The sequence below is a fragment of the Aquila chrysaetos genome, chromosome 3 (genome assembly GCF_900496995.4).
Source record: "Aquila chrysaetos chrysaetos chromosome 3, bAquChr1.4, whole genome shotgun sequence".
Classification (NCBI taxonomy): domain Eukaryota; kingdom Metazoa; phylum Chordata; class Aves; order Accipitriformes; family Accipitridae; genus Aquila; species Aquila chrysaetos.
The window spans coordinates 64,114,019-64,138,453 of NC_044006.1; the positions used below are offsets into that span (position 1 = coordinate 64,114,019).

A 24,435-nucleotide genomic window follows, 5' to 3' on the forward strand; every position below is an offset into this window, starting at 1 on the left:
GCGTAATCCTGCTCCCTTTTGCTCAGCCACAGGCTTCTGTATCCCTCTTGCATTGCTTTGGCACTCATCTAATTCTTTGCTGAACCGACTCATCATGCCAATCTGGAGAAATATTAGCCAAGATGGTTTTCTGTCATATTAGCAGTTGAGCTGGTTCACTAACAGACTAGATGAGCACCAAATTCAGCGCAAGAAAGACAGTAGAGCAGAGCCTGATCCTTTTTGGCATCAGCAAACTCTTAGATCAGTTTAGCCATCTTGTTCAGCTGAACCACAAGTCACTACTTGTACTTCTTTATTTTTCATGTGCCAAAAAAGTTTAGTTAATTTTAACGTATAGTGTATTGCACAAGTTTATAGCTTCTAAAAAGTAGACATGCTCAAGATTTTAGTCAGAAGTCTTCTTAAAATTCCAGTTAAATACATTGATAAAATGAAACCTGACAGCAAAATTTGTGCCTCTGCTCCCCCTACCTTTTCCAGCACAGTAATAAACATACTTTTATATGCAACCAGTTGACTACGATGCTGGTTATCGATTCCACATATTGTTGCATACTATGCAAAATCTTCCAGTTATAAGAAGTTCAACTGTCCCATCTATTTAAATTTTAATTTTTTGTAAAACATTTTAATAAATTGAACCATGCACACACTTATGTACTACACTTAAGAGGGCCATCTAATGAAGGGGTTTCTGAATATATACATGTATTAGTAATTTTATTAAATTTTTTAGGTAATGAACTTCCCATGCATATTCTTGTACCTCTGATAGGTGTAACTTATTGATATCCACTTCTTCAAAGACACTGTTTAATCCCTGAATTGCTGAACTCAACGCTAAAAGACATTTAGCAGCTATTTGCAGCGAAGTCTTTAAAATTGTCTCTTACAAACCATATTGACCACTGGAATCATAGCAAAGAACAGCAACAAGCCTATAGTTACATGCAAAGGCCATCCTCAGAATACCCATAGCAAGCCCTACATTTCATGATACCATGATGAACAGCTATAATAAGTTCTCTCTTATATAGTTCATTACATGATAGGCAGATCACAAAGTGGCTGGAACAAACTTAATACAAATTGTTGGATGTGTATTTTGAGAAACAGAGTTGAATTAACTTCTCTGAGATCACACAGAAGAATCCTTAATAACAGAGGGGAAAAAAATACAGACCCAAATTAGAGGCAATGACTCAAGTTTTATTTAAAACTTTCCAAATGGTTTAATAACAAAGAACATCAACTTGTTACAGTCTCAAGATCTAACGCCACACGGAGCCAGTGACAGTCTAGATCTAAATAACCTTGTGAGGTTTGCAGTCAGCCTCAAGGTAAATACATACCATTACTTTTAAGAGGCATCAGATGGCTGTTGAGAAAGGTTTTAACACAGATTTCCTCTCCCACCCACCAGTGAAACATACAGATTGACTAAAAAGAGTCTTCAGTGTCACTGTGCTTAATGTAACAAAGCATTTTCTTCACCGTGAATCAGGGACTCTTCATTTAGTAAAAATAAATTGTGATAGTAAACATATGGATAAAGCAGCATTAGCACAGGTTACAAAGGAAGCATGGTTCAACAACTGAAAGCAAATAAATACTTCGTGGCTTCAGAAATACCATGAGAGGGACATCATGTCAGTTACTTAGTCATCAAAAATTTAATTCAGGAAGGAAAAATAAAATTATAATATTAAAATCAGTTTTTTAATGCTTTTTGGCTGACTAAGTGCATGTCCAAGGCATCTCAATCAGCCAAATTACCTCACTCTTTCAGTTTACCTACACCAGCCGAGTCACTTGAGTCAGGCATGCAATCACATTAAAAAACCCCCAGTCATTAAGCAGCTCTAGAGCTACCCTATACAGTGGTAAAAGTGTAGAAACTGATGGAATTTACAACTACACAGGGTCTGCAGTATATTTCAACATTTCTGTTCATTCATAATTAAAAAGATCCTTTAGGAGTTAAATAGCATAAAGGTTTTAATCCCAAACTTAAAAAGCCCCAAGTCCTGCAACTACCAGGGTCTTCATTTAAAAGTAACAAAGATATAATAAATTCCCTCAAAGTGAAAAAAAAAAAAAAAAAAAAAGTCCATTTTGTTCAAGTAAAGCACCAAGAATGTTAAGTGAAGTCACTCCTCGGAACAACAGAAACCCAGAAGCTTAGTCTTCCTGGCAGATAAGCAAGAATTGTTTTGGGTCCCATACAAAGCAACATAGCTTTTCTGGCTTCGGCAAATCCTTGCATAAGTCCTGGTCCTTATGTTTACTGACAGCACAGAAGCCAGAAGCAGTCAGCATCAGGTGGAGAAAAAAGCAAAAGGCATCCTATGAGACCTGGGGAATTACCCTAACTACTCCCCAATCCCATTGATAAGAAGGGTTGCCGAAACAGAAAAGATCACTACCCTCCGATTACAGTGAATCAACTATTTTCTTTTCACAAGTCTTTTTCCACATATGCAAACCACAAATATGTAGCTACAATGAGAAAAACTGATCGAACATCATAATCAGGTAAGAAGCTACTTTCAAAAAAACATAGAAGAATTTGGTCAAAGTCCCCAGACTTCTCAAAGTAAAAAAGTACAATACCCCCACGTTGTGTAAAAGCAAAAAATAATCAAGCACTCACTTTTTTATTTCTCGGAGGAGCATCCGAATAAGGATGGACTGCAGTGGCTCAATCATTAATTTTCTCCACATATCAAGAGCTAGCTGTCAGGACACAATACAAGCTTATATCAACAAAAAAATACAAAAAAACCCACCTCAAAACAAAACCAAGGATGACACCATTCCCCATTCAGAATTTTAAAAGTTAAATTTTTAGATGCCCTCTTCTTTCTCCTTTTTAAATTCTATTGTTTGCCCCCCTGCCCCCTCAATTTGTCAATATATAAATATATTATTTTATCATTTTTCTTCTAGAACATCTGACTGCATTTGGATGAATATCATACAGATCTGTACACTAGCAGTGTCAGACATAGAATTTCTAGTCAGGCAGTGTCTGAATGCATGCTTCCCAGCCTGCATGCTTCCTACACATCTAATAGGACTGATTTATTCCTTGGTTCCAGTCTGTCAAGGATTCTCAAATGCATATAAGGACCCTAAACATGCTGGTTATGAGGGCAAGTTTTAAGTGTACATACAAACAAAACATCTGCATAGTAATAGGTAAGTAAGATTCCTTTCTATCTGAAGTTTTTGAATGTGTACAGACACCAGTATTTCTAAAAATGATAGCAAAATAAGCCTCAGCTGACAAAAGGGAAAGTCTCTTGGCCGATTTGTCAAAGATACAGAACCTTATATCCAACACACAAAGAGCATCTCCAAACTAAGATGCATACAGCTTGAGCAAAGTCACTGGCAAGCTAATATTTGACTTAAATGGAATTCAAATCTTCTTCATATTAGGGATAGGTCACCCTATTCCTAATATATCATTAGAGGGATCAAATGGACTCAAATATGTCAAACTCTTGTGGGTGAAGTAATTGCTCCCAAAACATACCATTTTTAAAAACACAACTGCAAGCATTCAAAGGAGTTTTTACACACAAGTCAAAACCAGATTTAAAGCCCAAAGGGGACAATGTGATCCCTCAAATGGGGGGTGAATAACCACACACATTTGAGACCTCTAAAAACAGCTACCAGTGAGGAATAGGCTGGGAAAAAATGAAATGCCCTGAATCAGCAAGGACAGAGGGAATATGGCTGCTAAGAAAGCTTTGACACAACTGACAGGTCCTTAGCTGTAAAAATTGAAATATTGATCAGGTATGTCTTAACTGAAAGTAGGCATCTAGCTATCAACTAGGTATCCAATCTGATCCAATTTGTGAAATAAATCATCCTTTTAAAGAGCAGACAAATGAACTTGCTCTGTCACAGCTATTCAGCACCTATGCTGTAATACAGGGTACAGAAGTCTGGGAGGTAAAGCTGCATTATAACCAGGTTCGAAGAAGAGGTAAAGGTTTGCTTATAAATCAGACAAATAATGCTTTGAAATCAAAGTTGCCTTAAGAGTGATTTTCATTGTCTTGCCTTGTGGACAGTATTAGTAGAACAGTTAAGAGGAAAACAGTTTCCCTGAGACATCAGGAACTCATCCAGCAGAGAGTGCTGAAAGAAGCTAGTTCTGGAGAGACAAAAAAAAAAAAAAAAAAAAAAGACTGACTCATTTTGTGACTATGAGGTGAAGGGGGATGACCTCAGTGACTCAATTCTGCAATGTGGTCTCTGAAACATGGTCCCTCTCACATATCTACCAATCTGAAACAGCTTCAAGTTGCCTGTTGAAATTTTCTCATCAAGTAAACTACAGACAGGTCAATCCAGGAACTTAATGCTCAAGGGTCTTTCTTCTCCTTGAAGAGAGGGACTGATCTTATTTCTCCACCTAGATACAGAACATGGCAGTTTCCTCCATTTTCCTGAATCTGTTGCCCCATGACGGGGGAAAAAACAGAAGGCACATCTTAACTACCTTCTAGCTTAGGGCTCCCGTAGAGTCATTGAAAACTTGGAAGTCTGAAATTGGTGATAGGAGCTCAACTCAGAAAAGCAGTATCCTCCACCATCCATTTGTAACATATGGACAGCAAAAAAAAAAAAAAAAAAAAAAAAAAGAAAAAAAGTCTTGCAAGCACTGGCAGACTACCTTCATCAACTGATCTCATCCTGTATTTTTCCTAGTACAACAATTACTGAATGTCTGGAGCGCTTATCAGGATGATAAACTGCTCAATGCCATGCCCATACACATCACATACGCACCTCCGGTCTCTTGCATGTACCTACTGTTACGCACCCCAGAACAACTAAGCAAGCATGTACTTGTTTTAAGATTACTGAAAATCTCCCAAAGTTTCATTAGCACACACGAGTGACACTGAGACAGAAACTTTAGTACATAGAGGGTACAGTTCTGGTTCTACAAATACTGGGCACTATTTCTGAAACTTCATGCTGAGACTGAAAAGAACTATATATAACATATGCATGTTTGCTCTTGGGTAGATAAGGGACAGATCATCTCAGTCATCTAAAAAGGGATAAATGATAATTCCTTCCATTCTGAAGTGATGAACAACTAAAAGACTTTTGTCAAAGCCCTCAGTGCAATCCAAAGAATAAAAGACAGAATCCTAAACAGGAACCATAACAAAAGAGAAAATGCTTTCAAAACAAAGACTTGATAAACTTGGCAAGTGCCTTGTAGGTCAAGGAATATGAACTACTTTTATTTTGGGGGCAATGAATTCACCAAAAACAGTGCTGCAATTTAATGCATTAAACTACTTGAGTGTAGGACTCAAGTCTCCATTCCTTTTCAGGGCAAAGGAGTAATTGCCATAAACCTAATCCTACACCAGTAATGTATAGAGAATAACTTTACTGCCTCAAGATCCAAAATTTACCTCCCACTACTACAGATTACAAAAACAGTATTTGGTAAAGAGAAATGGAAGGAGTCTTGGAGTGAGATAATGAAAAACTCATTAGCAGAATTCCTGACATCATCATCCAAACACCTTCATCAAAACCCAAAGGCTGCCAGCTACAGTTTAAGAATCCTGACCCTCCCCATAACCTGCCCGAATGATGAGCTAGGGATGTACCATCCTAGGAACAACTGCTGGGAAGCTTGAAGAAAAGTGTGTGTCATTGTCCTTCTGCCCTGCTTATAATTCCATAAACATGAAGAAAACGGAATACTCAAAAAAAGCTGAATTATCAGGTCTGCTGTTTGTTCTTCTTCGGTAAACATGCACTAGGGCAGAAAGTTATGGACAAAAGTTGCCACAACCATCCTTTGGGTCATACCTAACAATGGAGTAGTAACACACTGAAACAGGGCAAGAATTCATAAATACATCACCATCACCAAGCCCCAAGAACAAGCCCAGACCTATTCCCAGCCCCCAAAGCAGCTGAACTAACAGTCATTCACACAGAGCTAAGGACTACCTCTGACAATCGTGGGAACAGACTTGGCTAAATCTCAGTCTGAGGAAATAAGAAATAACATTTATGCCATTTTGAAGATACCACAAACAGCGCAGCAATATGCACTTCCAAACTCTGATAAGCCTTTTACAGATGCCACTGATTAGCAAGTGTTGGAGACAGCACAGGTAGACAAGAGAAGAATTTCCTTTCCTGCGTTGACTTGACTTAAAGTATATCATGTTTCTGGTGTTTTTTTCAACCCACCCCCAACTTGTCAGAGGATTAGCAATTTCAACTTGCAGTGCTGTCTTCAACAGCTGGGTAGCTGGGTCAGAAGCACAAAAGATGCTTCTTCATGCATCATAATCTCTCCTTACTCATAACTAAAGGCAGCAAAGATCTCCTACTTAAAACAACGAAATCAAAGAGCAAGAACAGTAACCACTGACAAGTCAAGTTCTGACATTAAGGAAAAAAAAAGCTTTTTCTCTAGCTTTTGAAACCAAAAGAGAAGTAGCATTCACTTCCCTTTTAGAGAAAAAGGCAAATGTAGAGGAAAGGAAAAAAAAAACAATACACCACTACAGATGATGACAGAATAAAATGAATTCTCCAGCTAGCAGTGTGTATACATATAGACACAAAGCAGATACACAAACAAGCATTCAAAAGAAAAGTTTCTATTCAACTGTATTCAGGATTGTGGTTTTGTTCTGATTCAGACTGAAAAGATGTTTTCAAAATCTTCTTAGAAACATACTAAAACACTTTGTTTTGAAAAATGTGAAAGTTTTTTTTTTTACTGTAAAATTGTCTTTTAATTTTACTTTCTTATATTTCATGGTAGCAGTAGCCGTGAAGTGACAGAAATTATGTATACTTCACTTCCGCATAGCTGAAGTGCACAGGGTAGTTAGAACATAGTCCTGTTGCTGACAATTTTTTTCATTTTATAGGTATTTAAAAATTACTCTCAGCCTCTCCAATTTACATTAGTAACTGTGTAAACACCCTTGTGTTTGCCGCAAATTACTTTTTTTTTTTAAAGATAAGCCCTCTATACATGATACTTCTGTGCACAGAATGTCTACTTTTTCTTTCAAAATCTCTATCCAAGTTGCCACAATAGAAATACAAAACAGCTAGCATTAGAAAATAAGATGTACAGTATCGCAGAAGACTAATCTCAAAAAAAGCTGTTACACTTTGTGACATCAAGAAATAGAAGCCTAAAAGTCGTATTTCAAGGGTTTCCAAAAACAAAAGTACTGCTTCTTCAAAATATTTTCTAGATAGTAGTGTCACTTAATAAACCAAAGTTGTTGGGTCGGTTTGGGTTTTTTTTGCAAAGTGGTATCTATTATCACATTGTAAACTGAAGTTCTCCAATAGTTTTCAAATTTGCTTATTTTTTTCCCTAGGCCACCACATTTTTCTACATCAAAACTGTAATCTCATTTTACAAAAGGCTCACTGCTTACATCTTCTACCGTATTTAACTATGCAGATTCTGTGACACAGAAAAGTCAAAATTTAGAAGGACAAAGCTAAACTTGTAGCGCTTCTGAGCACAGTTTATAACCACTCCCACTTTTAGAGATACCTACCTCTCCTATTTCCATCAATGGTTCATTCATATCCACTCCTCCATAGCCATACTGAAGATCAGCTTCAGTCAATTTGTTCTTCTTAATAAACTGTGTGTTGAGGTACCTATTGAAATAAAGACAGTCTAATCAAAACAGGCAAAAGTTAAGATATTTATTTTTTTTAAATAAATTTGGGATTGTGGAATGTCTTCCACATCACAAAACATAACCTCTTTTAACCAGTGCCATTGCTATTGGTAGGGAATTCTTAAAATAAAAATGACTGATTTAAAAGATCTTACATCATATTAAAACAGTACAGTGTTAGTAATTGAGATATCAAACACTAGCCTGATACATCACTGTCAGCATTTTCTTGGTGTGCAATATACTTGTGTAAGACTCCAACCTTTCAACCTACATGGCCATATTACTCATACATGTATATGCACAATAACTGCTAAATTCTGAGCAGTTGACTAGTATTAGAGTAATAGTAATTTATTTATTTTTAATGTTAGAAAAATGTTGCTGAGTATCAAATATTTTTAAGTAAAATGTCTTTTCTTCTACCTGTACTGTTTATTATTTTGCATTTCTCGGACTAAACCACAAAAATAGTGTCAATTTTTACAGGGTCAATTTTTGTCAGTTATGATCCCTTACACAGGTCATGGTAACTAGCAAACGGCTCTATTACAAATTCTAAAGATAAGAGAAGAATTTGTAGAAATTATTTTAATTAACAGTTATAAAGAAGAAATGTTATAAACGGTTTCTTTTATTTTAGTATTTAGTATTTACTATCATATGCATAGTTTTTATAAATAACAGAAAATCGTTTCTGCGCAAGACCTGGTAAAACGTCCCTTTTAATTTTCAGGATTCCCTTTAAAAGAAATATAGTAACATTTTTAAACTGAACCATTCTCCTCTTTCCCAGATAACTGGGAAAAAACTTCTAATATGTTTCATAACTACCCTTACAATATTTGTTATGTTAGTGCTTAAATGAGGTAACTGAGAATTTTTTTTTTTTAAATTCCAATCTAACTAGCAGTTTTGAGACGCCCAGTTTCAGACACTAAAGAGAGCCAGATTACTGAAGCACTTCAGGAGATTCAGGCTTCAAAGGCTGCATCAGACTAGTGACGTCTGAACACTTTCAACAGGAAGACAAATGACAGGCAAAGAAGAAAAGGAGTAACACACTATGGAAACCTGTGCACTTGAAAGGATTTAGGACACCACAGAGTACAAAGAATGAAGACTTGTGATAGCGCAGTGGTGACAAACTGGAACACAGTGACCTAACCTACTTGCAGACTCCAGAGTCTTACAGAGTACTTAAGCCGCCTGCTACCACCAATAACCATCATAAATTGTAAATGCAAGTCTGTGAAGGAGGCTACAGGCCTGTCATCTCATATAAAACTTGTGTGGACATCCAGAATAGTTGGAACACAAGCCTTAAGCAGGCATGCTCCTTGATGATATTTCCGGCCCCTCACCACGTGAACAAAGCTAGCAGCTGCCATTCTGCTTTTTCCTGTTAAGCTTGCTAAAAAGGAAAGCCCTATGCTCTCCTCATTCACACCCTCTCTCTTCAACAAATCCAGATTGGACAACTGATCTGTCTTAAAACTAATGTAGCCACAAGTAAATAAACAAGTTTAACATAGATCAGGTAGCCCTGCAAAGACCTAAGTGATTCAAGCAAAAAGGGGGTGGCAAGAAGCGGGCAGACAGAATGACTCGTGGCAAGAGCGTCACCATACTCTGCCTCAAAACCAAAACCAAATTTGCCCACATTTCCTCTCCCCTTCGCCTACTTTTACCATCAACTTCCAGAACAAAGCACAAGCAAATAACTGCAAAGGATGTGTAAACAGTATAATCTCAAGTCAACTTCACTGAAGTCATAAACCATTTTTCACCTTGAATAACTACTTCAAATACTTCACCTATTTCTTACTTTTAGAAGACAATCCATAAGGTTCATCTGTAACTTACTGCGGGGACAAGGATTGGGCATGCATTCATAATACCAGAAATTCTCCAGACTCTTGCTACTATTGAGATAAAACTTTCAGGTGAAAATTTGAAACACCTGATCACACAGCTCACGCGCAATTACTTGAGAGTGCAGCTGTGCAGGCTTATGCTTTACTATCTGATGAGGAAAATGGCAGACAAGATGAGAAAATGGAGGTTTCCTTTCATGTTATTAGCAAAGCAATATACCTTTTGGTACCCACACCTCAAAACACACCCACCAAGCTTCCACTCCAGAAAGAAGTTAAAAGTTTGGAATTTACAAGAGTGCTACAAGACTCATTCAAAACAAATACCTACTTTACAGTGGAATACTGAAAGACAGTGTTCCATCTAAATTGATAATATTGGGAAATGTCTGGTACATGAATATTTTTGTGGGCGTATTTCTTCAGATATAAAGGACTTGGTAATTCAGCAAAATAAAAGGATATGATCTTTTACAAGGAATTTAGCAAAAAAACCCTGCAAAAACTAATTTAACAATTAGAAGGGTAGCTAATTATTGGGTCAGGTTACCTGCTAACTTTCATGTATTTGGTACTTTTAGATCAACGAAGGACAACACTCTAACCACAGATTACTATTCCAGACACAGTAGCCACATTCCCAAAGCAATGTTTCCACATCTCAATCGCACGCAGTGTCCTTGGGGGGACAGACTTTGCAAAGCCTTGTCAGAAGGATTAGATGTGTATTTTTTTCTTTTAATGTTTTATTTGGTTTTAGTAGTTTGAATTACATATTCCTAGGTAAGAAACAAATATTAGTGTTGGCAAAACAGACATGGTAAAATTTAGCTTGAAGGTAGTAAACCTAAGAGCGTACCTGTCTCAAGTCAGCTCCCAGTTATTTTCTTATGTTCTCCATGATAAACCCTAAAGAATCTACCTCCTTTAAGTCTTTGTCCATCCATGATATGACACCACAAAACAACAGACATGATTATATGTATTTCTAGAAGTACCATACTTTTTTTAAGCAAAAAGGGTAGATGCCCTTTATTCAGAATCTTTTCCTCCTCTGAAAGCTCTCCAAAGATAAAGAAGAAACTTCTGAGCAATGACTCTTTTCTTCACCCCGTCCCCCTTCCACACACATAGTCAGACTGCTATACTGATCCCCAAAATGGCACAGGAGTCTAGCAGAACAGTATACAGGAATAAACCTGACCAAGTGCCGAGGAAATTGCTTTCAGAAAGTTGCACCGAGAGTACCCTGCTAACAATTTTCACAGGCCACTGCAGGTGCTCATGGACAGAGAAATGGATACACACCCTACATGGCACTATCATTCACTGTTCTGATGTATAGGAGGCAATTTAAAAAAAAAGTACCTAATTAGCTAGGACTAAATATTACCATTAGTTTTCAGAAGTATTCAGTTTGTTTTTCAAGATTTTCTTCAACCTACCACTTGCACAATTATATTGCTTTGCAAACTACAGAATGCATATGCAATCACATGACGAAGTTATAAATGGGTACATTACTGTATAACAGAAATTAGCAACTGTATTAATACTTTCGATAATTTCCATGTCCATTTATATGGTCAGTGGTGCTAAAACTATCTGTGGACCAGTTATGAACAGTATTCCTCATGGGTGGATACTAAGTTAGCAGTTTGCCTTGCAGAGCCGACAGTGAGCCAACCACCTCCTTGGCTGCATTAGCAAGAGTGTACCAGCGAGTCAAGGGAGGTGATTGTTCCCTCAGCACTTGTGAGGATGTACCTGGAACATTATGAGCAGTTTTGAGTACCCAAATACAAGAGATCTGGACAAATGGAAGGGAGTCCAGAGAAAGCTCACTGAAACAGCTAGGATGCAGAGCATGAGACATACATAAGATGAAGATAAACTCTTCTCAGAGGAGCACGGATAAAAGACAAGCAGCAATGGACACAAGTTGCAGCATGACAAATTCCAGACAGACATACAGGAAAGTTTTTTAGAATTAGAGTAATCAAGCACTAAAACAGACTGCTCATAAAGGCAGCAAAATCTCTGTCCTTGAAGGAGCTCAGAATTTGACTCAACAAAGGCTGAGGCAACCTGGTTTAACTGTGAAGCTAGCCCTACTCCAAGCATAAGGTTGAAATGGATGACCTTCAGAGGTTTATTCACGCCTATTTTTTTTTTTTCTTAAATGTTTCAATGAAAGCATGCAATGGTGACTTCACAAGAGCTATACAAAAAGCAGCAGAACCACTGTGCTTTATCCAAGCATAATGCTTTATCGTGTCTAGTAGTGTACACATACAAGTGCTCAGCACTGGAAATTTTCATAATCCAGTATCTGTTCTGATTCGCTCTTAAGCACAGATGAAGTATTCACTGGTTTACAGATCTGTAAAATAGGGTTAAAGTAATCTACCACAATTGGAGGATTAGCTAATAAATGAAAGCCATTTCATTACAACAAAGCACTGTAGATACTAAAATTTTATGAATGCAAGGGCCATATCAAAATAATGAGACCAATAATAAATACCTGACGTGGAAGTAAACTTCCCAGGGGTACCAAATGCTATAGCCTAAAATGAAGGCAGTTCTTCAGTGGAAAAAGTTTCAGTAGAAAAATACCATTAATGTTAGGTTTCAAATGTTGATGGCACTTCTTGTTTGTTTAAATCTTCCCCATATTTATTAAGTTACATAATTAGTAAGCAAGATGAAGAGCAGCAGCTTCTTAACACTTAAAAAATGAGAAGGGGGCTGGAATTAATGAGTTTGAACTGTGTTACAGGTTACTGTGATATTATGCTTAGAATCAGAATACAAATTACTCCTATCATAATAAAACCGGCTGAAGTTTAATCCTGAAGGGGAAGGAAGATGTCTCACATAAAAGTACAAAAAGAAAGAGAACTAAGATTAGGCTAAAGAGCTAAAAATTAGTATACATTATTATGCTAGTATTATTACAAGTGTTTAAAAAAAAAGACAAAACGGAACAAAGCAAAAGCTGCATTATGTGTGTTTAGCTTTCAGGATGTTATTATGAACTGGTTTTAAAACTTCAGCTGTTTTAAAAAAAAATAAATTACTTAAATTAATTTCAATTTGCTGGATAAGAAAACTCTCCAGTTACTTGAAATAAAGGTACACAAAACACATTTTTTTTACAAGTACAATTACCTATGAAAACAGTTACAGCACCAAGACACTGATAAACCCCAATGTCCAGCATTGTTTTTATCTATTATGTTTATCATCAGAACTAACAAAAACAATAACTGAAGAAGTTTCTTTAATATCAAGTGTTCTTTATTCCATCAGTTTTATCACCTTGGTTTAGTCAAGCATGTATGGAATTTTAGTTTTCAAACTGAATCCAAATTTGTTTTGCTAGCAAAATGCACCCGGGGGGGTGGGTGAAAAAAAAAAACCAACAACAACAAAATCAACATCAAAGAAAGAAAACATTTGACTGCATTGCCAGTCATATGATTGGTCTTGCATTTTATTAATTTTGCTCAAAAGTAGTGTCTCACATTTTAGTAGTAACTCAAATATTACCTACCAGGGTAGAAGGCTTAAGAAGCAGAGATGCAAGCCTATTTAAAGGAATCTATTTAAAAATAACATTAAGATTACTAGCAGTAAAGATTAATCAGTTTTCATTGCTGGAAGAATTATACAAATTAGATCCTGGGATACAACAGAGTTGACTAATTTATGGTGCTTTTTTGAGAGCAGGTGTGTAAGTAAGAGAAGAACTCCAACTGCTTTATAAAACCCAGAATATCTTCTTATGGTCTTCAGAAGTACTTTCACCCAAAACATTCTCTCAAAAAACAAAAAAGTGACCTAACACTTGAAGCGTTTCCAATGCATGAAAGTTATTATGACTCTACTAATCAAGCACTGAATTATTTCTTGCCTTCATATGAGAGGGTCTTTTAGTTCCCATTACGATGTACATTTTATTATTGAAGAGAAAAATCATTCTTTCACAAAGTCATACTCTTTAGAGACTTTTAAAAGATAGTATATGACAAAACTCAGAATTTCAACACCAAGAAAAAAAGATATAACTTTGAGGTGAAATTATTTCCAACAGAACACCTAACAAGTACATTTTGTGGACCAAAACACCATATGTAAAGCAGGAAGAGTTAGAATGAGCAGAGTTGGCATGAAATAACTAACTTCAGAGTTTAAGAACTTGGCTTCACTGATATATGAATACCACTCTACTGAACTTATATATATGCATAGATTGGTTTGTATGCATAATAACTGACTGGAAAAAAATGCTCTAGCTTGTTTAAAAATAAAACAAAAAAATCAGGTTCAGACTGCTGGAGAAGTATTTTAATTTGTTGGTTTATGACCAGAAGCACTCAAGTGCTCAGAAAAACTGTTAAACAAAGCAGAATCAGTGAGATTCATACACGCTAAAAAGGATTTCCCCCCCCCTCCCCGTATCAATTCTCCAGTTATGGAACTAAAGTTTGCAAGCCCAGGATGGACTCCATCACATTTGTTCCCATTCTGCTAGCGATAATTTAACAGATTCTACAAGATCACATACATATCTCCTAACATAATAGCAAAGGTCTTGAAACCCTTTGTAAATCCTCACATCTTACCATCAAGTAAGTTCAATATTAACAGTTCCTCATAAGTTATATTTACCTGCTGGGTATTATATGCATAATGGACACTAGAATACTCAACCTACAGAGTGGAATTAAAATCCAAATCCTAGTAAATCCAAAATTATAATATAGTTATAATTCTAGCATCTCATGAATGGCTGAGTTTTATATGCTTAAACTATCACTAGTAGCAACGAAACACATTCGCAATACAGGAAACAGTAGAAGTACAAAAATAACAGGGGTTAGTCGTGGTTTTATTTATAGACTTGGCTGTAATCTACTGAAAAAAACCTGTAAAATTGATTGCCTGTATACAGTCTATTTGTTTCTGAAGTTCTCAGAAAAGAAATAAGGAGAAATTTTCACTCCCTCTCCAATCCCTGCAATTCAAACATTAACCTGAAAAGCAAGGACCCAAGAGCACATAGCCTTGACTGAAAGGCTCTTCTAGAAGGGAGAGCTGTGTTTTTGCCAAGGTATGTGGCTAAGCTTTGCAACAAACCATGCTGGTTCAACTGGATGCTTCAGTACAATGCCATCCTTGTAGAAGAACACCTAGGTTTATGAGCTACTTCACTGCAGGGTTGATTAGCACCAATATATTTGGCACTGTAACATCAGAAACAACAGAGGTAGAATATATTAGTAATGAAAGAATAGTAGGAATCATCTTAGATAATTACTTCAGTGGTAAGGAGCAGTGCACAGAAAAAAATCTGCTGGACTATGACTCCTTTTTTCTCATGTTCTGCTACCGTAACTCTATTCTCTCCAAAGCTGACCTGGGGCCTATTCAGCTATTGCTCTCTTTAAGCAACGTTCTTCGACTTAAGCAGCAGATCACTGTAATCATTTCAGAAGTTTAACAAATCTTTTGCAAAGCTTACCTGTACAAACAGTCCATATAGTCTGCCCCTTTGCTATACTCTTCCCAGTATCTGTGATACATAACCAGTACTTGTTCTTCAGCTTCCAGAACTCTCTGTGAAAGAAGACACACACCCCACTAAAATTAGTATTACAATAGCATACATACAAAGTTATAACAGGATTGTAATTTTGGAAAAACAAACACATGTTCAAAATTAAGACCATACCTAAGCTTTAACTGGTCTAAAAATAACATTTTTGCAACGACCATAAAACTAACAAGTCTTCATAATATAAAGTTTTGGTAAGCCAGCTACAACACCTGAAGTTGCTTTATTTTGCATTTAAGAAGAACAATCTCTATAATGTACTATTTTCTATTAATCTTTACAGCAGTACTTGCTTGAATAAGCATGGTTCATATTCTCACATCATACTGGTGGGATAACTCGCATACCTATGCCCTCACTGACACAGATAAATTTTAAATTCACACAGCCACATGCACACTGGAGGAGTTGCCCAACTATAACCACTTAAAATCAGTATGCCTTACTTGTTAGACAAGCCCTTATACTCTACCAAGAATCCTGGAATAAAACAAGTTTAACAAAGCACAGATATGTGCAGACTTAAAACATGTCTTAAGTTCTGCAAATCTAGGCCCAAATCTTTTGGAATTTAAGCGAATCATCTAAAAAGTTGATGTACTGAACTTCAAAATATATTCATACTTCAAAGGAATAAGTTCAACAATTTAAACTAATTAGTACAATTTTGAAGGAGGATGAGATCCTAGGAATTCAACTACAATTCTCTCTAGAGTATGTAATTTTAAACTCTGGTCCAAGCAGCAAAGCAGCCTATGCAAAAATAATGTAAAAGAGGAAAGCTAGTAGACAAAACAGAATCCATAGTGCTTTCCTCTGCAGCATGAATTTTGTGAAGGTTTTCCAGCATTATTTCAAAGACAAATGGTGGATAGTCAATTTAAAAAAAACGGACACATGCCTTCCGCTACTTACCACAGCTTCTACTGTGCTGGCACCTCCCTGATTATCCTAAGTGAGTTCATTCAGCTCACTAAATAAATGAGAAATTTTTTGGCTGAGTTGTCTGCCAGTTTAGTGAACTGATTTAGTCTACCAAAGTGTCGGAGGTATCCTCTCTGCAACCAGTGGAACTACCCATTAAGATACCCAGCCTAGCTTGTCAAATACATAGGTACCTAAGCTCAAAAAAATTGCATCAAGCCATTTAGCAGTACTATCCAGAATTTGCAATTCTTCATTCCCGATACAGACACCAAAGGCAGGCAGACAACTTATTTAAATCTACTTCTTTTTACTGAAATACAAGGAGACACTGTTCATCCAGCCTATATATTCAACATGATGGATCGTGACCCTGTTGAAATGAGCTGTTTTAGCTGACAAGACAAAAGTTAATTCACAGCTACATAGGTATACAAGTATTGTTATTTGTCATAATAAATAATTTGTCATTACTTCCTCCCCTCTCAGGCTTTTTTGTTATTTTATTTCCCATGTATTTCAGAAGTTGTCTTTAGTAGAGTATGTACAATCAGTTTCCAAGACACTAGAGTAGATACTTTTACATTGTAACACAAGGCTAATGACTAACTACAGCACATTTGGACAAAGATGACATTTCTGTAACTTGTTTGACTAAAAGCATTCAACAGAAAAGAACGAACTTAGTTTTCAAGCTAAGCAATATTTTATATAAACCATAACTGTTGGCTTAAAAAGAAAGTTCTTTCTTTTGTGTTGCATATATACAGATACCTATATATCTGTCTACATTACGCTATGTGTTATGTGTTGCATATATCCAAGAGGGTTTGGTTGTTTTTTTTTTTCCTGTCTCTGGAACTCTGTCATCTGTGATTTAGCCTCATAAAATCTGCATACTTTCATACACACAAAACAAAAAAAACCAAATGTCCCTAAAGTCAAGAAAGGATAAACTATACCTACACGTACATCAGTAACTGTATAGGTTACCTTGTGCAAATGGCGTACATGATTTTCCAAAAAAATTTTAGTCTCAGTATAAAGTCTCTCTCCAAGAGGTTCAGGATAGGCCACACACAAAGCATAAATGTCTCTGGGCTCAGAGTCAAGGTTTTTATCTGCTTAAAGTGTGAAAACTTACCAACAAAATTTAAGATTTACAGAACTTTTTTTGCTCCCACACATGCATTTTAGATTTTTTTTTTTTTTTTTTTTTACATTGAGCACTAAAGATAAAATGGATAATTTTCTGAAATTAGTCTAAGTCCTGATTTATGAAAAATCTAAGTTTTCAGCATCAGTAATAAATTTTAAGTAGTGGAAGTTGAGGGACTGTTACAGCTGAGATACTGGTACTTCTGGTAGCCCCACATTGACATGGCTTCTACCACTTATTTGCCATCTATGAATAATATACGATTATCTCAAAGTGAAAAAGCAGCTTTCATCCAAAATTCTTCCTCCGTATCTGCAGCCAATGTGAAACTGAGACTCTTTTCAGATAATGGAAAGAAGCACTAATTAGGTTAGGAACATGATTAGCCAAGTATATGGAGCAGAGCAAACATGAAGTGAAGCTGACTTCCAAGTTTTCCTCCCACAAGTCCAAAACAATTTACTGTCCCTGCATACGCCCCCCAGCTCCACAGGTAAAACCATTTTGTGGGACACTGGAAATTAAGTCATCACAATGGTGGCGTGGATGCAAAAACTTTGTTTTAACTATTATTATGATGTCAATAATCCTGTTTAGATCACAGCCACAGAAAACAGTTATACTTGCTCACTTAAATGGGCAGCAGCAAACAGTTAAACCCCTTAAGGTGGTTTTATCCCTGAAGCATCTTGCAGAGCTACACCTTTCATTTGTAAGGTTTACATCAAGTTTTAAAAAAGTCACTTGATACTTTGTCAGGAAAAGAACTTATGGTTAAGAACTTTGTTTTCAGAAAAGTCAAGCAAGGATTAACTCAAGCTTCAGGTCAACAACTGTGGGAAATAAACTAGTTCTGCAAAAATTATTTAAAAACATCATGCTTATCCAGTAAGTCTAGGCACTTTATAAAACCAGCCATGCTAGAAATAATGATTTAGTATAGATTACTTTTTAAGGTAAGCTCTTTAATTACGGGAAAACACAAGATCTGTTTTCCTCTAGTCTACCTTAAAAAAGCACAAGCCTGTGTAAAAAGAGTTAGAAGACATAAGCCCAGTTAACATATCACCTGCTTAGTCTACAGAATAATGTCAAACTTTCATCACATAGTTTTTCCCAAAAGCATGTTTCATTTTTCATATGGAAGTACTACTCAAAACAGAGAAGATACTGATGTAGGACAACTAAATGGAAAAAAGCCTTTATTTGGCAACTGGAATCTCAGAGAGCCTAATCAGAGTCTAATCTCAAGTACAGTTATTTCATCCATATAGATTATCTTTATCACAATTCTCCTAGGAATGGCAAGAAGCATTAAATGGAAACCACAACAAACAAAACAGGCAATATGCACTGCTTTGTCACAGTAGCTAGCATTACATTGCACCAACTTACAAAGTTATGGCCAATAAAATATCAAAACAATTAAATCAGTAGTGAATGAAAGGTTCTCTTAAAGAGATTGTAAAGAACAGTTGGGGTTTTTTTTTTTTTTTTTTTTTTTTTGTTTTTTGTTTTTTGTTTTTTTTTTTTTACACATTCCACCCCCCCAACCAAATTTTGTCAGTTTAAGGATAGTACACAAACACATCCTCAATATAATTCAGATAGCAAGCCTCTTCACTATGCATATGATACTTCTGAGAAAGTAAATTCCAGAATTAGAAATCTTTGTAAGCTACTCACAAGCAAAGGGGACATGACTTTTTTTTCCTCTTTAGATCCACAACTACACTATCTGAATCACCAAAGCTATTATGGATCTCTGCTACAAGAACAGCTTATTTCAAAGTTAGAGGAAAGAGGCAGTCTTCACCACAACAGCACAATAATAATGGCAGCTTATCTGACAAAAGCAGCAAACAAGTATCTCTGAATTTATCTAGCCTCTGTGCCCTTGGCTTCCGTTAGGAGTCCAGATGACTTGATAGTTGTAAACAAGTTTCTTGGTTGTAATAAACCTATTTAAGAACAAGAATATTATCTGTACTCCTTCATGAAAATGCACATCTTCCAAACATGCCTTTCCTTATTCTAGAGAACAGTCAAATTTTCTTGGAAATGAAGAAAGCTGAATCTAGTATTCTTCCTTGACATATGACACTCAGTCTGCATACCTCCTCGAAAATAAACTAACAGCTTAATGACAGAAGCCCTTCCACAGGCACATCACACATTTTCCTGTATCAATCAAATGATAAAAATAAACACCAAATTCTACTTGCTGGATACTAAGTTTCTCTGGATTTCTATAACAAACTACCATGAGTCTCAAAAACATATTAGAGTAGCTTTGTTACAGAAAGTTCACATTCTTGCTCAATTTGTACTAATTTATTCATTTAACTATATCTTTCAGTCCAGAATCCAAATTTAAGTGTAGTGTTCAAAATGTTGTGAAGCTCTTAAAAAAAACCAAACAAACAAACAAAAAAAAAAAAACAAAAACCAAAACCCAAACACCAAACCTTTGAGGGGAGATGAATCATTAATCATCACTGGTATTTTACTCCATAAACTTAAAGCATGTTTTTTTATGCTACTGGCTCTAACAAGATCAGGAAGAAGCCTTTACTGTTCAATAATTTATCTTTAACAGTGAAAGCCATCTGTCCTTCCAGTTGAGCACATAGCTTTGCAAGGTGATAAAGGTCAAAGGAAGCTGAAGCCAAACTGCTGCTTACGGGCCTTCACTCTGTGTTGAGAGCAAGAACATCAAAATCCTTGTGTGATTTAAGTGCTCCAGTAGTTGCTGTTTAAGGGGCATTACCCAGTAATGGGAAACGGAAGCAATTCCAAACTACGGAAAAAAAAAATAATTACCATCAACAAGAAAATACTATATCCAAGGCCATAAAATCTCACAAATATTGTCCTCAGGGCTAAAAAAACCTCTAGTTAAGACCATATATTAACAGAATGTTTTGCATAGATCTTCTCTAGAAGACCAAAGTAGAGCTTTTGGAAAATTTCTGTGATTGTCAGTCTTCCTCTGTAACAAAATCAAAATTCATAGAGCACTTGAAGACCCACAGTCAAGAATCATGATAACATGAACTTTATTTACTCTTCCTTCTCTTTGGGCTGGTTCTTATGTCAAAGGTACATGTTTATATGTTTTTGGTTCATCATAGGATCCTTGTAAAATGGGAGATTAGAGGAGGGAGAGCAAACATGCAGAAAAACGGAAAAAAAGCAGGTGGCCATGTTGCATACTTTTAAAATAATTCTGTTTGCACTTCGGCTACCTTCCTCCCTGGGTACTGTTCATCCTATTTATTTCATTGGTGGAAGACCCAAGACAACAACACGGAGATTCTGATGTTCTACCCGTTCAAAAATGTTCTACTGCTAAAAGGTAGTAATCAAAGTACAGATGAACTACCACTCTCTATTCAAGCTTGGTCAGCCTCTTAACTTAAAGAGCGCTCCCTAGCCTACTGAACAGTTAGAAGCAAAGTCTCGAAAGTTATACAGAGCATTCATAATAACGAAATTATTGTAAATAATATCTCAAATAAAGAAACATAACTGTCACTCGTTTACCAGATAATGAAACAACTCCAGAAACATTTCTTTCTGCAGAGGACCTTAAAGGAAATCTGAAGGTCAAAGGTGGCTCAAGATGACTCACAGTTTAAATAAAGTGACATATGGTCTTTCAAGTGATCTTTTCCAGAAGATTTTAACTCTTACACAGTTCTGGTTCCCAGCTCATTGCCATTCTAGCATTTCAAGTTTGAGATGTAAGCTTTATTTAAAGATAAGCTATGTTTAACAATAAAATTACCAGACTTACAAAGAAAATACTGTATTCAAGACAAACAAGTTCTGGGGAAGTAGTGAGGCAAAAATTAGTTCTAGAAGTGGAATATGCACAGTACAAGCCTCTCACCCCTAAAATACTATTAGTCTGCATACACCATTTGATCTCACCTGTCTCAAGCAGCACAAGAGAAAGCAAACACTTCTTAGTGCTGCAGACTGAAATCATGATTCTTTGCTGTATCTTATCCTTTGTTTCCACATCATTGTTTCAGCTATAGAGATACCACAAATATCAAGTGGTACTATAATCAATGAAATAACCTGCATAAATTTCATTAACACACAGTTCAAATAATTTGTCACCTTTTTATTGTGCTTATTAAGCAGCAAGAAAAATAGAGTTAATACGACATTTCCTTTAAAGTCCCTGTAGATGTTTAGAAACGGATGACTCCAATTAAACTGAATTTAACAGAGAATAAAAAGCTAACAAAGAATAAGACGATGTATTTTTTTAAATGCCGCATCTTCCTAAAATACAACATTAATACTTTAGGTTTGTTTATGTATTTAAAACCTGCAAAAAGCTTTCACACCAGCTGTATAGAACAACCAGTTTCACTGAGTTGTTGAATACTCAGTGAGCAGTTTGTGTTAAAACAGAGTGGTTAAATGTTGCAGAAGTACTAAACAATCAACATTTAAGCTGGAAGTTACAAGTCATAAAAGATCCTCAGGCCATTCAGCCGTATAGAGTAAGCCAAAAGGCTCATGCCTGTGCCAAATCAGTCACCAGTAGTGCCACTTTCCAAGGAACATAATTAAGAGATGATAGTAAGTAAGGTCTTAAGAATTACATGCCAAATGATTGTTCCAAGACTGCTTCCCGAGTCTGCTATTCATAAGCATTCCCTTTCTTATGTTCAATGAACTACAGTAAATCCCAAAAGAGGATCAACAGCAGACTTGTATAGAAGGCCTCCATATAAGAAGTTCAAAGTAAAACAGTATGACAAGAGGAATCAATCCAACATCTCATTCAATTATTATTTTAGATTTAAATCTATTTTAGGTGCCCTTATTTAATGTTTAGAGCTTTAAGCTACAGAAGTTAACCACTTGTTGAAGGCTGAAACATGCAATTCTCAAAAACTGCTTAGAAAGAATTACTACAGCACAAATTTGTCAGCACGTAGGTGCACAACTAATTAATTCAAAAAGTCTGTAAGTTTTGGAGTCATTTGAACTTGACTCCAAGACAAGGTGAAGAGTCACACCCCCAGAAATTAATTACAAAGTTTTAAAATGAAAGAGCTCCTTCAAGATTATTGCACCATAGAACAAGGCTCCACAAGGACTATGAGCAACTAAATTTTTGTTTTATGTATTTATACACATGAACACACTCAAAACACAGGCACATGGGAAAGCAATTCTGAGAAATGGTAACACGTTCAGAAAGATAAGAGACTTTAGAGTCTAGCTCCTGCACACAGAATAAGCTTCTGTTGTAAAAATCTACGTATAAGAATCTTCTCAGGAGCTTCTCTTTTCACCCAGAAGAATTAACAAATCAAGTAAGTCTAAACTGTTCTTCCTCCCTATAATTAAACCGAACTCAGTCAAATTGCTGTGGAACAGCTGCAAAGCCTCCTAAAATTCTCTAATTATTCACCACACTGTAATGGCTAATGAATGCATAGGCACAGGGCACGATATAACTGGTTAGAATAGTTACACTTCTTTTAAAAGAAGTTCACCAAAACTTAAATCTTGTAAAAAATTACAAGTCCATTTTGCATGTAAAATGCAAACCTTTCACTGCAACAGTATATGTACAGCTGTGACTTGAACAGCAAGACCATACAATCACAGCTAGAAAGAGTAATTCTTTTTAAACATAGCTTAACTGTCAGGAATACAGAGGCAATAACAGTGGAGGGAAAGGAAGAAGGCTTTTTTATAAACCCTTACTATAGAAAAGTCTAACATGGTAGTCATCAGTACACTTAGAAGTGCAAAGAAGAGGGAGACAGAGAGACACCTTTTAACAGAACCACCTCACCACACCCCGCACCCCCAAATTTAAAGACGTGCGTTCTCTGCCTTAGGTGTTTCCCCTGTTACACGCACACTTAAGCATACAAGAAAAGCTCATTATCAGAATAGGGGAAATTCAATGCATGTACTTTTGTGAAAAGCTATAGCATAAGCTAAGTATTAGAGCTACTAAAAGCGAGTAAAACTCAGACCAGTTTACTTGTTATTACCATGGTGATTTTCACATAGAATACTTCCCAAATATGCAGAATTTCCCATCCCTTTCAACATATCCACTGACCCACAGGCTTAATAACAGATATGACCTTACAACGGGCTTCTAATCAAGACCACTGAAATTGTTACATAATGCAGGCCTACTCCATGCTAAACACATCACACAAATCCATTAAGTCAGATTTTCACTTAAAGGATACGAGAAGCGATCATTCCACGTTGCTCTTTCAACATAATCCAACATAACAACAGCTTTAATTGTTGTTAGAAGTTTGTTCCATGTTTCATCAAAGTCAACTACTCGTGGTTTCAAGGACATTGTGGGGCTTTAGTGTTAATCTGTAGAAGAATTAAACATGTCAGACAACATTGCACAATCATTTTATAAAAAAATACATTTCCTTTGAATTTTTCAATTTAGACTTTGTATACTGTTGCACCACCATGATACAGCAACATGAAGAACACCCACCCCGCCTCCCCACCCTCCAAAAATCAAGCTCACAAATCCTTATTTTTAATGTTATGGAATGGAACGTTAATGTTGCATGAATAGCCTATAACGTAACACCAATTAATCTAAAAACATTATGCCTCATAACACTGCCATATGAAGAAAACAACTTTCCTGCAAATTTTTGTTTGTTCACTTTTATGCAAAGACTATTTCAGCTGTATCTGAGAGAATTTTGGGCAGGAATACACTGAATGTATTACCAGAGTATTTGAAATTACTACTGTCAGTTTGCAACCTATGTTCACCTCAAGCTTGCATGAGACATTTTTGGTGTTATACTTAAAAAGCCACAAAACCCAAAAGCTTTGATCAGGATGACAAAAAGAAAACACATCTAAACACAGAGCATTATGCAGAGCTTGTGCAGCTTATTGCACTGTGCAGCAGGACAAATAGTGAGTTCTTTCAAATAAGACGTGGCTTGAAAATACAGAAGCTGTGTTAGTAATTTCATATCAAAAATACTGGAAGAGATTTATTAAGATAAAAACATTAAATTACTGAAATAAAACTAGGAAAAAAAGTAATGTAATTTAAAAAAAAAAAGAGGTCCTGAGAGACAC

The 24,435-nt window shown here is 36.1% G+C and overlaps 1 protein-coding gene across 6 annotated transcripts in view; it reads right to left on the reverse strand.

Annotated features, from left to right (window-relative positions):
* The window catches only part of CUL2 (cullin 2), a 55,371-nt gene that overhangs the window by 28,010 nt on the left and 2,926 nt on the right, over positions 1–24,435 (reverse strand). For 5 of the 6 annotated variants that reach the window (XM_030009210.2, XM_041122139.1, XM_030009209.2 and 2 more), the window contains exons 2-6: positions 23,556–23,694; positions 17,145–17,247; positions 15,135–15,229; positions 7,599–7,704; positions 2,657–2,739 (exon numbers count right to left, since the gene is read on the reverse strand). In XM_030009210.2, the coding sequence (XP_029865070.1) occupies positions 2,657–2,739; positions 7,599–7,704; positions 15,135–15,229; positions 17,145–17,247; positions 23,556–23,674 (506 nt within the window). In that variant the 5' untranslated portion in view covers positions 23,675–23,694. The other variant, XM_030009214.2, reaches the window with a different exon arrangement.